The 14,265-nt window shown below is 38.6% G+C and overlaps 1 protein-coding gene across 2 annotated transcripts; it reads left to right on the forward strand.

The window, feature by feature from the left end:
• Window positions 1-1,391: 1,391 nt before the first annotated feature.
• STEAP1 (STEAP family member 1) lies at window positions 1,392-11,787 on the forward strand. 2 transcript variants are annotated; one of them, XM_038556741.1, is made up of 5 exons: window positions 1,392-1,431; window positions 5,697-5,785; window positions 8,088-8,600; window positions 9,138-9,302; window positions 11,424-11,787. In XM_038556741.1, the coding sequence occupies exons 2-5, from the start codon at window positions 5,702-5,704 to the stop codon at window positions 11,679-11,681; spliced, it is 1,020 nt and encodes a 339-aa protein (XP_038412669.1). In that variant the 5' UTR covers window positions 1,392-1,431; window positions 5,697-5,701; the 3' UTR covers window positions 11,682-11,787. The 2 variants fall into 2 exon arrangements, with proteins under 2 accessions (XP_038412669.1, XP_038412668.1); XM_038556740.1 differs by lacking the exon at window positions 1,392-1,431 and adding an exon at window positions 1,893-1,981.
• The last annotated feature ends 2,478 nt before the right edge of the window (window positions 11,788-14,265 follow it).

Consider the following 14,265-nt stretch of genomic DNA (forward strand, 5'->3'; position numbering starts at 1 on the left):
CATGCAAAAACTGCAGAAATTTTATCTGTAATATTAACTCCTAACAACAAGAAAGTTCTTTAATACCATGGTTTTTAATCCAATATTGTGTTGCCTTTATAATATCTAAAAACTAATTTGTAAACAACTTCATATTTTCAATCTTTTTGCTTAGAAACATACTATATTCAACACACTGTAATACTGAACAAAAAGACTTTCAGAAAAAATGCAGAAATATAATTGTTAGTTTAATTATACAACAAAAATATTGAGCCTTCATTTTAAATATTTTAATTAAAAGAAGAAAAGCAATCTTAATTGGAGTTTGCTATAATTAGCCAACTTATATTAATATAATAATAATCCCATGCCCTCTTCATGTGCAAAATAGACGATGAAAAAGAGAATGACCTTTGTTCTACCAAAACTTAAAACATGAAAGCATATTGCTTTGTTTGATCATTTATGACTCCAGATCATTTTAAAAATTCAACAGTGCTTAGACTTATTTAACAATCTCTTCCTGGACGCCCGGGGGCGGTGGCGGTTGAGCATCTGCCTTTGGCTCAGGGCTTCATCCCGGGGTCCTGGGATCCAGTCCCCGCCTTGGGCTCCCCGCGAGGAGCCTGCTTCTCCCTCTGCCTATATGTCTTTGCCTCTCTCTGTGTGTCTCTCATGAGTAAACAAAGTATTTTTTAAAAATCATTAAAAAATAACAATCTCTCTTCATTCTTTGTGATTTGTGCTTTAAACACAGAGATTCCTTCTTGTAAAACTTTTTAAAGTGATGATTTTCTAGTCTCACTGGAAATAAAAAGTGTAAGGTTCTGTTTCTACCACAAGGAGTCAGTCCATGGTAATTTCCTCTTCAAAGGAGTTTAATATTACCCCGCGGAGTCAACGACTACAAAATAAAATATGTACTAAAACATGAAAGTCCTTAGTTGCCTTAGCTTTGATTCTAGAACAATGACAGAAAATTGCGGTTGGGTGTTTATTTTCCTTTGTTTCTCTAATCAGATGAGTTCTGAGGATGTTGCAAAATCCTCTTGCAGTTCAGGTCTTGGACACTCTTCCCTGAGGCTGGTTCCAACTCCGAGTAAATCCTCCCTCCTCCCCGCCTACACATTCTCTCCTTCTCCTACCCCTTATATTTTAAAAACACGCCAAAACTTTGAAACAGCGACAGTAGCTTTATTTTAGGCTTGGACTGCCTGACCGGCTTAGGGTATGGACAGTTGGCTTTCCTCTGTCAGAGGCAAGGAAGAGGCGGTAACATGGGGTTTAAGAGCTTATTGGGCCCGGGCACAGGGCTTGCGCGGTTTAGGGTACGAGATTCGAGATTCGTGCAGTCTAGGGTGCACGTCGCTGGCAGAGATCGCGTTCGGACTCCTCAGCTGTCAGCAGCAGGCCCTTCATAGAGTGGCTGCCAAGTTTAAAACGGGCTGGGTAGGTCTAGACAGTCCCTCTCCAAGCGTGACCCGGGAATGCCCCAGCCTCCCCAAGGACCCTGTTGGAACGCGGCGTCTCAGGCCCCATCCCAGACTAACCGTCGGGAAACCTGAGCGGGTTGGGGGGGGGGGGGGGGCGGGGGGAGCAAATCTGTGCTTGAATAAGGCCTGCAGGGGATCCACGTTGAAGCCTGAGAACCACGGCCCCAACGAATTGCACGGAACGTTCGCTACTCAGGACCTTAGCGACAAGTGGGAGGAGCGGGCCTCCCTCGGGCGGAAGACTGGGCCATTTGAAAGAAAACCTGGAGCGGCGCGGTTGCATGTGGGGAAACCCCGGGTTGGGCCGCGGGGACTGTCCGGGGACTGTCCTCGCCCGCGGGAGCCGCGCGGGCGCCGGGCACCTGCAGGGGGCGCCGGACCGGCCGCCGACCCGGGGCGGGGTCTGCGGCGCGCGGGGCGGCTCCGCGCTCCCGGGCTCGGCCCCCGGGGCTCGGCGCCCGCAGCAGCTGCGCCGCAAGCTGCCGTCCGGTCGCGCCGAGGAGCGGGTGAGTCCCTCGAGCGGCCCCGGCTCGCTGCTCGCCCCGCCGCCGCGCGTGCCCCTGCGAGGGCGGGCGAGGGCGGGCGCGGGCGGGCGCGGGCTCCGCCGCGGGGCGAGCGCAGCTCAGTGGGGCCGTGGTGCGCGCCGCTCCGCCCGGCTCTCCGCGAGCACAGGGCTGCGCTGTGGCCGGCGCCGGGGCTGCGGGCCAGGGGCGCGCGAGGACGTGCCGGCGCGCTCGGGCAGCAGCAGGACGGCTTGAGACGCTTGCCCTTCGTTGCATTCCGATGCCGAGGTTTCCGACTTGGCGAGATGGCCTCGAGCTTGCACAGCCCTGATGAGTGATTGGCAGATAGGACTGGAAACCGTGCGACTTGCCTTCAGGTTTCCTAGCAACGGGACGTTCTCATTTTAAGTTCTGGGAGCGTTAGTCCTACACTTTGAGGATCTGGCTTGGGCTCAAGTGCTCTCCAAATACTTGATCGATCGAGGCTTCCTATAATACCGTGGGTCAAACCCCCTGGAAGGGATTGGTAGACAGAAACTTTACAAACACCTCTAAATTCCTTTCTCTTAAAAAAAAAAAAAAAAAAAAAAAGGCCCCACGACATCCAGACTTTTACTAAGATTTATTTGAACACAGATTTTAAGCATGAAGCAATGCTTTAGAAAAACGGCCCGGTGAGGAAAAACATCTTCCCTTTACATAGTTAAATGCGGGTAAGCAAGTATACACTTGAAAGAAGAGCAGCTTTGAAAAATGCGACGCAATCCCATATTGTGCTCCAGTCATTGAGGTTTTTTTCATATTCTAAACTCTTTGAAAAAAATACATGAGTCAGTTTGGGCTGTGTCAATATTTAGCAGGAACGTCAGGTCAGCTCTCCTGGTACGGCAAAATGGAACAGTCGCATCAAAAATATGGTTTGCTTTTTAAAGGGGATGAAAGTTAGAGAACTTTGGGTCAAATCTGGACTTCCTAACATCCGAACACTGTGTTATTTCCTCTTTTTTTTTTTTTCATGGAGATTTCACTGCAGAATTTAAATTATATATTTGGTTAATGTCTGATGGAAACCAACATATTTTATTTGACGGCTATTTTATTTTCTTGGCTTCTGGCACAAATTCGACAGGCTCTCTCATTGGCCTGGGCTTTTCCTTGGCCTTGCTCTCCTTTACTGTCACCCTACCATGCGGATGAATGGGTGGATACTTCTCCAAGGCCACTTTGCCATTTCACCCAGATTCTGTACAAAGTAGCCTTCAATCAGCAAACACTGCCAACTTGCTTGAGGCCCCAGGACCAGGTCTACAAGAGAGCCCTCACTCTTTCCATGCCACAATCTGCCTATTAAAACTGCCTTTCTTTAGAATCCATTGCCCTACCACACAGTTAGCTGTTGAAATGTCTGCCTTTTCCCTTAGACTTTGAGGGTTGTTTTTTTCTTTTTTTTTTTTTAAGATAAATTTATTTATTCATGAGAGACACACAGAGAGAGGCAGAGACATAGGCAAAGGGGGAAGCAGGCTCCCTGTGGCTCCCTACAGGGAGCCTGATGCAGAACTTGATCCCAGGACACTGGGATCACGACCCTAGCCAAAAGCAGACACTCAACCACTGAGCTACTCAGACATCCCTAGGCTTTGAATTTTTGAGAGTGGAGGCTCCATCTTGTTTAACTTTGTATTCTCACTGCCCAATATTGTTGTTCACAATGTAGTTAATGAGTTAATACTGAATAAGTGTGGATTTGTATGTTAGCATCTTTGCCATCCTACAACTTAGAGTTAAAATATCTAAACATAGTGAATTATTTCTTATTTGGTTACAGCAGATAAAAATTCTATTCTATTCCTACTCCTAGACACAAACATACCTCCCAGATTACTCTATCTATAATGTTGGTTAGGTCACTAAACGATTTGGAATTATACTTGTTAAGGAAATAGACTGTAAGCTCCTCCAGAACAGACACAAATTCTCATTACTTTTCCTCCTCCATGTCTATCATAGAGTTCCATAAATGGAACTGATGATTGGATGATTGACATATGCTTTTACTCAGAACTTTTTCAAAAGCTAGTGATAGACACCCAAATCAAACTAAAGCAGAAAAGGCAATGTATTGGCTTGTGTAACTGAAAAATTCGTGATCTGGTCTCAAGAACTCTAAATATTTAAAATATATCACCAGGACTCTTCTATATCTTTCCCCATTTCTTGCTTGTACTTTTGTGTGTTGGCTTTCTTTGTTCTGTTGAAGACATCTTCCTCCTTAGAGCATGTGGGAAAAAGGACAGATGGCTTCTATCATCCCCACTTAACAAATGTTAAAGACATCTCCCATATGTAAATGTCAGAGAAGGACGCTAGTTCAACCAGGGTTCTATGCCATCCCTAAGCCAGTCAGTGCCATCAAGGGAATAGAGAACTGTGATTAGCCAAGACTGAGTCACATGCCAAAAGGAAATGTTTTAGATCATTAAAAAGTAAGGGGGAAATCTGGACAGACCAAAACAAATATCCCCAGGATGAATATTGCAAAATTTTGAAATAGATAATATATGGAAAATGTTCTCAGAGCACTTCGACAAAGGCAGATAGTTGGCATTATATAAAGATGGCTCCTCTTTATTTTTTGAGAAAATCAAACCTTTAAATTTGTTTTAAGTATTTAAAGCTACCTCTGGAAACAACTTTCCACTTAATAAAGTATTACAGGTACTCTAAAATTTAGAAACACTTGGGACATTCTGATAATCAAGTTGTTGTATATCTAATCTGTTTTTCTGATTGAATTTCATAAAGTGAAAATTGGCAAGATAGTCCTCTAGAAATAAATTTAGAACTAATAAAAATAGTGAATAAAATTGTGGTATCATGTTCCCCTCCTTTAAAAAAAAAAAAAAAATGCTATGTCAAGCCAGAGGAGGATCTGTGAAGGGTGTTAAGGCAAAGATTCCTTTGTAAGGTAGAAAGTTTGACAAAATCTCCACGGGGTTGACCAGGAGAACAGGCGTGTCAGTGATTGAACACAACTCAACAATTCCAGGGAAAATGTACTAACAATTCCTGTCTTACCAACAAAAACCAGCCTGTTACTCTGATGAGAAAATGGCACCTGAAAATACAGCCTTTTGGTCCTTTATGCCACTATCAGGGTCCACCTTACCAAGAGTGTTTATTCTGTTTATCATCCGAACCTCAAGACTACATTTCCCCATAAAATCATGTAATTATTACTTCAGATTCCAGTATCAACCCCAAAAGTCTATTAAACACAACATCCTAAAGTATAATCTTACTTAAACTAATTCCAACTTCTACTGATAACATTGTTACTTAAAAAAAAAAAAAAATGCATTCCTAATTCTATTTACCTTTGAGCAGAGTTGGCTTTCCTCTAAATGAGCACCTGGAGTTAACTTCTCCTAAAATAAAAGGCAACATCTGACATGTTTGTCATTCATTGCACCAATAGCTGGACAAAGCAAAGCTGTTACTATTGACACAAGGGCCCTGGTTTGAGATTCTGACAGATTATGTGAGGTTAAATGGTAAATCAGTCACTATTTTAATTGTACTTTCTAGGCCACACTGGTCCTTATGTGAGTAAATTTTTTCTGTTGCCCTATCAAACATTAATATCTTAAATACTATAGACTTGAAGAAGATAATTATATTTATTTTCAAAGGTGGCTAAGGCTGTTCTATTTTACAGAATTAATGGAGAGCAGACAAGACATTACAAGCCAAGAAGAACTTTGGACAATGAAGCCTAGGAGAAACCTAGAAGAGGATGATTATTTGGTAATACATTAATAATAAGTAATTGAAATCTAGAAACAGAATTTTAATGCTTCCTGTATTTCCTAGGGTTGTAACAGTGATTTTCACCCCAGCTGACAGGTATTTTCACTCTGATTCCTGTCACTGATACTGTGATGGGTAAGCATTCAGCATGGTGTATAAGAGAAATTGTACCTTGACTGTCACAGACTTAGCTGAATAACCTGAATAAGTCACTGAAAATCCTGGGCCTTGGTTTATCTATAAAATAAGAAAGTTGGAACAGATCAGCTTCAAGGCCCTTCCAATTCCTTCTAACTTTCTGCATATCTAAGTCTCTTAAAAGAGTCATCAGCAGGGGCACCTGGGTGGCTCAGTTGGTTAAGCATCTGTCTGCCTTCTGCTCAGGTTCTGGGATCAAGCCTTGCATGGGGCTTCCTGCTCAGCAGGGAGTCTGCTTCTCTCTCTGTACTCTCTCTCTCAATAAATAAAAAATCGTTTTAAAAAAATAGTTTTGTAAGCATGCATTTTTTCATAGTTGTTATGCAGCTTACCAAGAGATCATCAAGTTAATTGATGATTCACTGTTTAAACAAATAGATTCAGGGTTTTTTTTTAATTTATTTACTCATGAGAGACACACAGAGAGGCAGAGACACAGGCAAAAAGAGAAGCAGGCTCCATGCAGGGAGGCTGATGCGGTACTCCATCCTGAGACTCCAGGATCACACCCTGGGCCAAAGGCAGACGCTCAACCACTGCACCAATGCCGCAAGGCATCCCAATTCAGTTTTGAAATAAGAATCACTTCCTACTTTTGTATCACCTGAAAATTAAAGGTTTCTTACTACATTATTTGACTGAAAAAGTGGTGGAAATTTTGGTTCCAAACTCTTTTTGCCTTTCAAAATGATATCAACCGCAGTTTTTAAAGAAATTATTTTAAAAATAAATAAATAAATAAATAAAATAAATTATTTTATCTTAATTATTTTAATAGGAAAGATAATGTATATAATAATTTTATATGGTATTCTTTAAATTGTTTTTGTTGTTTTAATAGGAATAATAAGATCACAGGTACATATTCTATAAAATAAGTATGAATAAAATAAAATCATTTTCATTTTTCAAATTAACCATCTTACTTGCTGTTCTATAATTTTTCATCATTAACCAGAAAATTGATCTCAGTTGAGTACTTAGATTGTTTTAACATGCAGAGATGACAGAAGCTGTATCATGCTCAACTCCCTTCTAAATGCAGCAACTGGAAAAAGCATTGGAATAACAGTGATTTATCATGGAAAGTAAAAGTCAAATGGTGAAATGCTACTTTTAAACACTAAAAATTATAGAGAACTGTGTGAATTAAAGTTAATCTGACTAAATGAGGAAATGAAGAAGATTATCCCATCATGTTAAACATTAAAATGTTATGATTCTACATAGAGAACTATAACAAATAAGGAATAACATATTGGATGAAAAAGTAAATTTATTCATCAGAACAACAAATTATGAAACATCCTAAGTTCTTCTTTAAAAGTGTTTTTTTTTTTTTAATTTGCTGATATGTCAGTTAGGGAAATGACAAAATATTCAATATAACCTTTTTTGAATTTTTGACTGCTTAGAAATGCAACTGGGTAAACAAGTATAACTTTCTTAGGAAGTAGATCATCTCTATGGGATTTAACTGGGTATCTAACCTTTGTACCTTCTGATAGAGTATTTGTCAATTACTTATACAATGAGATATTTTAGAAATACAAAAGCAAAGTACAGCATGATAGAAATTATATATTTTTATAGTTGTAATGACTGTACTATTCCTAATTCTTTGTACTCAAATTAATGAAGAATTCACTCTTCAGTTCTTAGTGGAGAGTTATCCGATTACCAATAAGAATATTATAAAATAAATTCAACCATTACAATACAAGTTTTACTATTTTCATCAAAGATTACTGGATTGTTTTTCAATTTTAATTCCCTCTTACATTATTCCATTCTTTCATGCCTTCAGGACAGAAACACAGTGGTCTCAGCTTTGATGGAGATAGCTTCTGTCTTTTAAAAAAAAGCATGTATTCTTTTGTCTTAAAGAAAAATGAATAACAGAAATTGACAAAGAATCCCAGCATAGCTAAAGCTACCTTTGATCAGTGCTATGTAGACTATGACATCTTTAGCTAACCAGTACCCAAAAGCAAGGTTCTGAATGTCCTTTCTTACTGATAAACTAATTACTTATTTTGCTTATTGTGCTTAAGAGAAATCCCATTGTTTGTTTAAGATGTTGATTTTCTTTCCTTTGTAGGATAAGGACTCAGGAGACACCAGAGTGCTGAAAAGACCTGTGCTTTTGCACATGCATCAAACAACCCACTTTGATGAATTTGATTGTCCTGCCGAGCTTAAGCACAAACAAGAACTCTTTCCAATGTGGCGCTGGCCAGTTAAAATTGCTGCTGTCATCTCATCTCTGACTTTTCTTTACACTCTTCTGAGGGAAATAATTCACCCTTTTGTAACTTCCCACCAACAGTATTTTTACAAAATTCCAATCCTGGTCATCAACAAAGTCTTGCCAATGGTTTCCATCACCCTCTTGGCACTAGTTTATTTGCCAGGCGTGATAGCAGCTGTTGTACAGCTTCATAATGGAACCAAATATAAGAAATTTCCACATTGGTTGGATAGATGGATGTTAACAAGAAAACAATTTGGGCTTCTCAGTTTCTTTTTTGCTGTCCTGCATGCAATTTACAGTTTATCCTATCCAATGAGGCGATCCTACAGATACAAGTTGCTAAACTGGGCATATCAACAGGTACGGCGACAATGTTGACAATATCGCTAAACTAAAGAATCCAAATCATCTAATAAATAAACACTTTCTTATTTTAAAAACCTCTTTTGAAGTGCTGTGTTGGGAATGTAATCTGCATTAACTCTTCACGGGAGCTTAGTTATATTTAGCTTCACACTGAGTTTACACTGAAAATAGTAAACTCCAACTTTAACAACATAAACACCTATTTTGTTCATGGACAGGGCCACATAGCAACCTCCCGCCACCCTCCCAAGATGACTTTTTAATGCTTATTGTTCTTATTTACCACACACACATGCACATTACAATCCTAACCATCAAGTAACTATTAAAACAGATTATATACATGTTGCATTCAAGGAAAGAGACTGATAGCTCCTATGTCATTTCTCATAGAAAAATGCACAAAGTCACAAATTTGTGGAGGCTCCTAGTTATCAGGCCCTCCATTGTAGACAGAAGGAATGTAGGAGGAGATTCATCTGCTGGAAACAAATGTTTGCATATCTCTTTCTTCTTTTCACCCCCTGGTAGGTCCAACAAAATAAAGAAGATGCCTGGATTGAGCATGATGTTTGGAGAATGGAAATTTATGTGTCTCTGGGCATTGTGACTCTTGCAATTCTGGCTCTGTTAGCTGTGACATCTATTCCATCTGTGAGCGACTCTTTGACATGGAGAGAATTTCACTATATTCAGGTAAACTATATGTAAAATAACTGGTCCCTCAGAGAGGTGAATCTTTTTTGTAATTATAATATCATCAAGTATATTGACTTTACCCCATAAAAAATAACAAATGGTTTTCCAATAGCAAAGTTCCCACACTTGTTTCAATTCAATAATATGCTTTCCAATCATTTTCCCTTCTAAATGAAAGTATTTCTAAATGGAAGTATTTTCTAGACATAAATAAAAGGCATTAGTAAAAAATATATATATCTAACATTTGAAACTTGTTAGACAATTTTCTATCCATCTAATAACTACACAGGTGATATTTTAGGAATTTAATATCCACGGTTTATTAGTTCCCCCCAAATAAAATTATTCTTTTGCCTGTCCCCTGATTTTATGTATGCCTTTTAAGTTACACTTAAAAGTGTACTATCTATAGATAGTGGTACTATCTGTAAAAACATATCTTCTTGAAATACAGTTTTATCTATCAAAAATATTCTAATAGCTAATTTTAAGGACTTTTTTCCAACTTACATTTTATGTAGATTACTGGAAGTTTCTCAGTATTCTGGAATTCAAAAGTATCTCTCATTTACTGAGTTTAATCTGCTAGTGGTAGATTATGCCCTAAAAAGAGCAGTGTGTCAGAACTCACAGGGAGATCCATGTCTGACAGGATTCAAAGGACTCAATTTAATTTAGTCGTAGCACTGCCCAGATTTTTAAAAATATGTAGCTTTAGCTTATATAGATGGACATTTTTGGGAATCCCTACAAAGTCAGACATTTTCCTACTATCCCTTCTACATGTCTATACATATACTCCTACAGACACTTTATCAGGACAGGGAAATATGTCTGTGTCTGAATTATTATAATGGAGCTTAGAAATGGTGCCACATCCATAGTATTTGATGATTTTGTAGGCTCAGCTTGATAGCCACTAGAGTTCTCTGTTCCTCAATAAATTCCTTTCTTCCTACACTTGATCACACATATGCTGAGCATCACGTTTTAGGTTTAATTAAGAATTCAGCCACTGCATCTTGACTACCCAGACCATTCTACTGTGTACACAATACCTACCTACCCATAATATGTATTCAGTACACATTTGGTAAAATTAATCTTCAACCAATCACATATGTTTTTCAATTAATAACCTAGAAACTTCATTTAGAATTCAAGAATTAGTTATTCTATGATTTACTTTGGAGATTTATATTTGAAAATATAAACTTAGCTATTTGATTGTATTCATTGGGGCTTAAGAGTGCTTACTGCTGAATAATTGTGAGTTGGATTCATTCTGGCAGGCTAATGACCATTTCCAGTAAAGTGAATAGAAGTCAAAACTTATCTAGAAGAGCTATTGTCAGAATGCCATAAAAATACATAGGTAAACAACTATTTTTAAGCAACCTTTTCTGGATAGTGCCAAGTATCCCAATGCAAGTTGAAATTTTTCTTCACATCTTCATATCTCTGTGTTGTTTAAACAGTGAAAATAATTGTTGGCACTTTTCCATTTTATCAGGATGTTTGATTTTTAACATAGGCCAAGCTCATTCACTTTAGTATTTATTCGCATACCAAAATCAGTTACTTTAGTTGCTTTCATACTTGATAAAGATCACTGATATCAAATTGATTTTTACACAATTGTCAGTCAACCTATTAATATTTACTGAGCACCTAAAATACACAAATCATTGTGTTGATTCTGTAGGGAACCCATGGTGAGTAAAAGTCCTTGATTTTAAATGTCTCTTGATAGGCAGAATGGAGGCAAATGCTTAAGGGACAAAGCACCATAAAATAAATGTCAGAAGATAGATGACAAAGTGTGGAGAAAAGAAAGACAATGTTATTGGTTAGCTGAGGTTGAAAGGAGATTGTGAACTTTCTCAACTTAACTTGGGGACAGAGACATTATGCAAAGTTAAGGAGGTGAGGTGGGGATGTGTGAAAAGAATGTAAAGATGTGAGTGGACATTGTTGAGAAATATAATAAGGAAATAATCACAGATGAATGAAGGAATTTGCAAGCAACAGAACAGATCTAGATGAGGTAGGATGGAACAAAGTCTTACTGAACCAATCCCACCAAGATCCTTTTTTTTTTTTTTTCTTTTGCAGAGCAAGCTAGGAATGGTTTCCCTTCTATTGGGCACAATACATGCATTGATCTTTGCCTGGAATAAATGGGTAGATATAAAACAATTTGTATGGTATACACCTCCAACTTTTATGATAGCTGTTTTCCTTCCAATCGTTGTCCTGATATGTAAAGCCATACTCTTCCTGCCGTGCTTGAGGAAGAAGATACTGAAGATTAGGCATGGTTGGGAAGACGTCACCAAAATTAATAAAACTGAGATGTCTTCCCAGTTGTAGAATTACTGTTTACACACATTTTTGTTCCTTATTGATTACTATAAACATTTCAGATTTGTATTTGTTTAATAAAATGACCACTTGAGGGTCTTAATGTATCTCTTAATGTTTATGTGTCATGAGTTTGAAGCAGGTGTAGTTTTTTGTAGATTTTAAATTTTGACTGAAAGCAATAAATAATCTTTAGTACAATCTCTATGTTCAATAGAAAAAAGCATAAAAAAACAATCACATCTGATATGTCAGACTATGTAGCATTATAAATAATAAAAGGAAGCCCTCGCAGTACCAGTCCTCATTAAAAGGTATCATGAGCCATGAAAAAATGTATTATCTGAATCTACCATGCAGGTATAGCCAGTATTTATGACTGTTGTTAAACATGGGTCTCATTTTCCTGTAACCGGGTATTATTCATGAAACACCAATTACAAAAAAACATACAGACTGTGTCTACATAAGTAAAGCAACAGAATAGCATCAGATGTACATCCAGGCAAAATAAAACTCAGGCTGCCCAGGAGGAAAAAATAAATCCACTTTTGTATATGAGTTATGTACAACTCAGTTCAGCATCATATATTGCTGAAAGCATACTTTGAACCAGTTCCTCAAAAAGCAAAGTATACATCTGCTTTCAGAAATCACTAACCCAACATAGTATACTTCAGAGATTTTTATAATTAGCAAAACCAACTATAAACCATATCTTTTATATAGATAAACCACTTATTATGATTAAGAACAGTAGGGCTGTGCTAATGATACAAATTAGGAAAAATAGCACCTTCACTGAGTTTTCATTTTTAAAAAACTTTTATTCTGTTAAAAAAAAAAAGGATGATTCTTGGGGCACCTGGGTAGATCAGTTGGTTAGCATCCAACTCTTCAGTTCAGGGTTGTGAGATCAAGCCCCACATCGTCGTTAAATCTGCTTAAGATTCTCTCTCCCCTTCCCCTCCCCCCACCAAAAAAATAAAGAAATATATTTTTTAAGATTTTATTTATTCATGAGAGACACAGAGAGAGAGAGGGGCAGAGACACAAACAGAGGGATAAGCAGGCTCCATGCAGGGAGCCCGACGTGGGACTCGATCCTAGGGCTCCAGGATCAGGCCCTGGGCTGAAGGCGGCACTAAACTGCTGAGCCACCTGGGCTGCGCCAATAAATAAATTTTTAAATAAAGGACAGTTCTTCATTTATTACATGGCTGCTAAGGAGCCTTCTGGAGTATACATATGAGTCCTATGCACTCTTGAGATTCAGACTTACGGAGACAGATCTATCCCTCCAGTTAGTGAAGAGTTCAGAGTAGCATAATTGAAAACAGCAGACGATAAGGCCGTTGATAAAAATTCACCATTAGAGAAGGAATCTAGGGCTTTAGAATGGCAAAGCAGATTCTTCAAGGGGATATACCAGTGGTACCTCTTCAGTAAGTGTGTGATGCATGTCGCATACCCTTACTAACCAGCCCTGGGATGCTGTAATCAAGTACCTGCCCTCTCAATTGCATTGCATGAAGCATAGTGGCAACATCCCCAGTACTGAGAGGGAGAAATCAATTCCAGCCTTCCTGGCACCAAGACATCATGGACACTGCAGCTTGGGAATAGGATTTCAACCTGAAGCAGCATCTTGATAAAGCTATCAGAGACAACAGCTGAGTTCTAGTATGGTTATTGGGAGTCTTTTTCTGTTAGCCATGGTAATACACAACAGCAGGCCTATTCTGAAGCACAGAATTTACCCATCAGGGAATTCCCAATGATAGAAGGAAAAGAGTCTACAAGGACCTTAAAAGTAAGGCATAAAAACATGTAGATTCAATTTGGTACTCATAGGCTTTTGAGAACCGGACCATCTACTCTTTGTATCTTTTTTGAATTTTTTACAATGGTTGGATAGTATTGTTATTAGAAGAAAATGATAAAAGTTGTCTTAAAAGAATGAATATTCTGGCAATGAGCTTGGATTTCCTTCTACTCAATGGACATTTATAGAGCACCTCCCCTATTTCAGGCCCTCTGATATATCAGAGGATGATATATCAAGATAGAAATGACCTAGTCCCTACTCACAGTCTCATAGGGAAGACAAGTGTTAGGCCAGCAATGGATTCTAGGCTTACTGGTATCCCTAAGGAGGAAATGACCAGTTCTGTCTAGAAAGACAAAGTCAGAAAAGTATGAGGTTGAAGCGAAAAGAAAAAAAAGGAAAAATCTGAAATAAAGTATAAGAGTCATTCAAAGAGAATGGGAAGATAGGTAGCTCTGTGAGCAGCATGGAGGTGTGAAGTGATGGGATAAGATGTGTTAAAGGACTAAAGTCCTGGAATAGCATATATGAAGGAAACACCAGATTGGGTAGGGACACAGGCCAGATAGATCAACAAGGTCCTTGCATGACATGAAGCTTAGTTTGGACTTTTGCATTTCAAAAAGATTTATCTGTAGACTATCCAGTAGACAGATTTGATTGTGGGGTCAAAGGATGAAGGCAAGTTGGAAGACTAGAAGACTATCTCAGGAAACAATTGCAATCTCCCAGGACAGAAATAGTTAATTTTTTAAACGAAGGTTC

The sequence above is a fragment of the Canis lupus genome, chromosome 14, assembly GCF_011100685.1.
Source record: "Canis lupus familiaris isolate Mischka breed German Shepherd chromosome 14, alternate assembly UU_Cfam_GSD_1.0, whole genome shotgun sequence".
NCBI lineage: Eukaryota > Metazoa > Chordata > Mammalia > Carnivora > Canidae > Canis > Canis lupus.

Coding starts and splice junctions, on each gene's coding strand:
- STEAP1 (XM_038556741.1), top strand. CDS start 5,702: ATGGAGAGCAGACAAGACATTACAAGCCAAGAAGAACTTTGGACAATG. Junction 5,786..8,087: donor TAGAAGAGGATGATTATTTG/GTAATACATTAA, acceptor TTTCCTTTGTAG/GATAAGGACTCAGGAGACAC. Junction 9,303..11,423: donor GAGAATTTCACTATATTCAG/GTAAACTATATG, acceptor TTTCTTTTGCAG/AGCAAGCTAGGAATGGTTTC.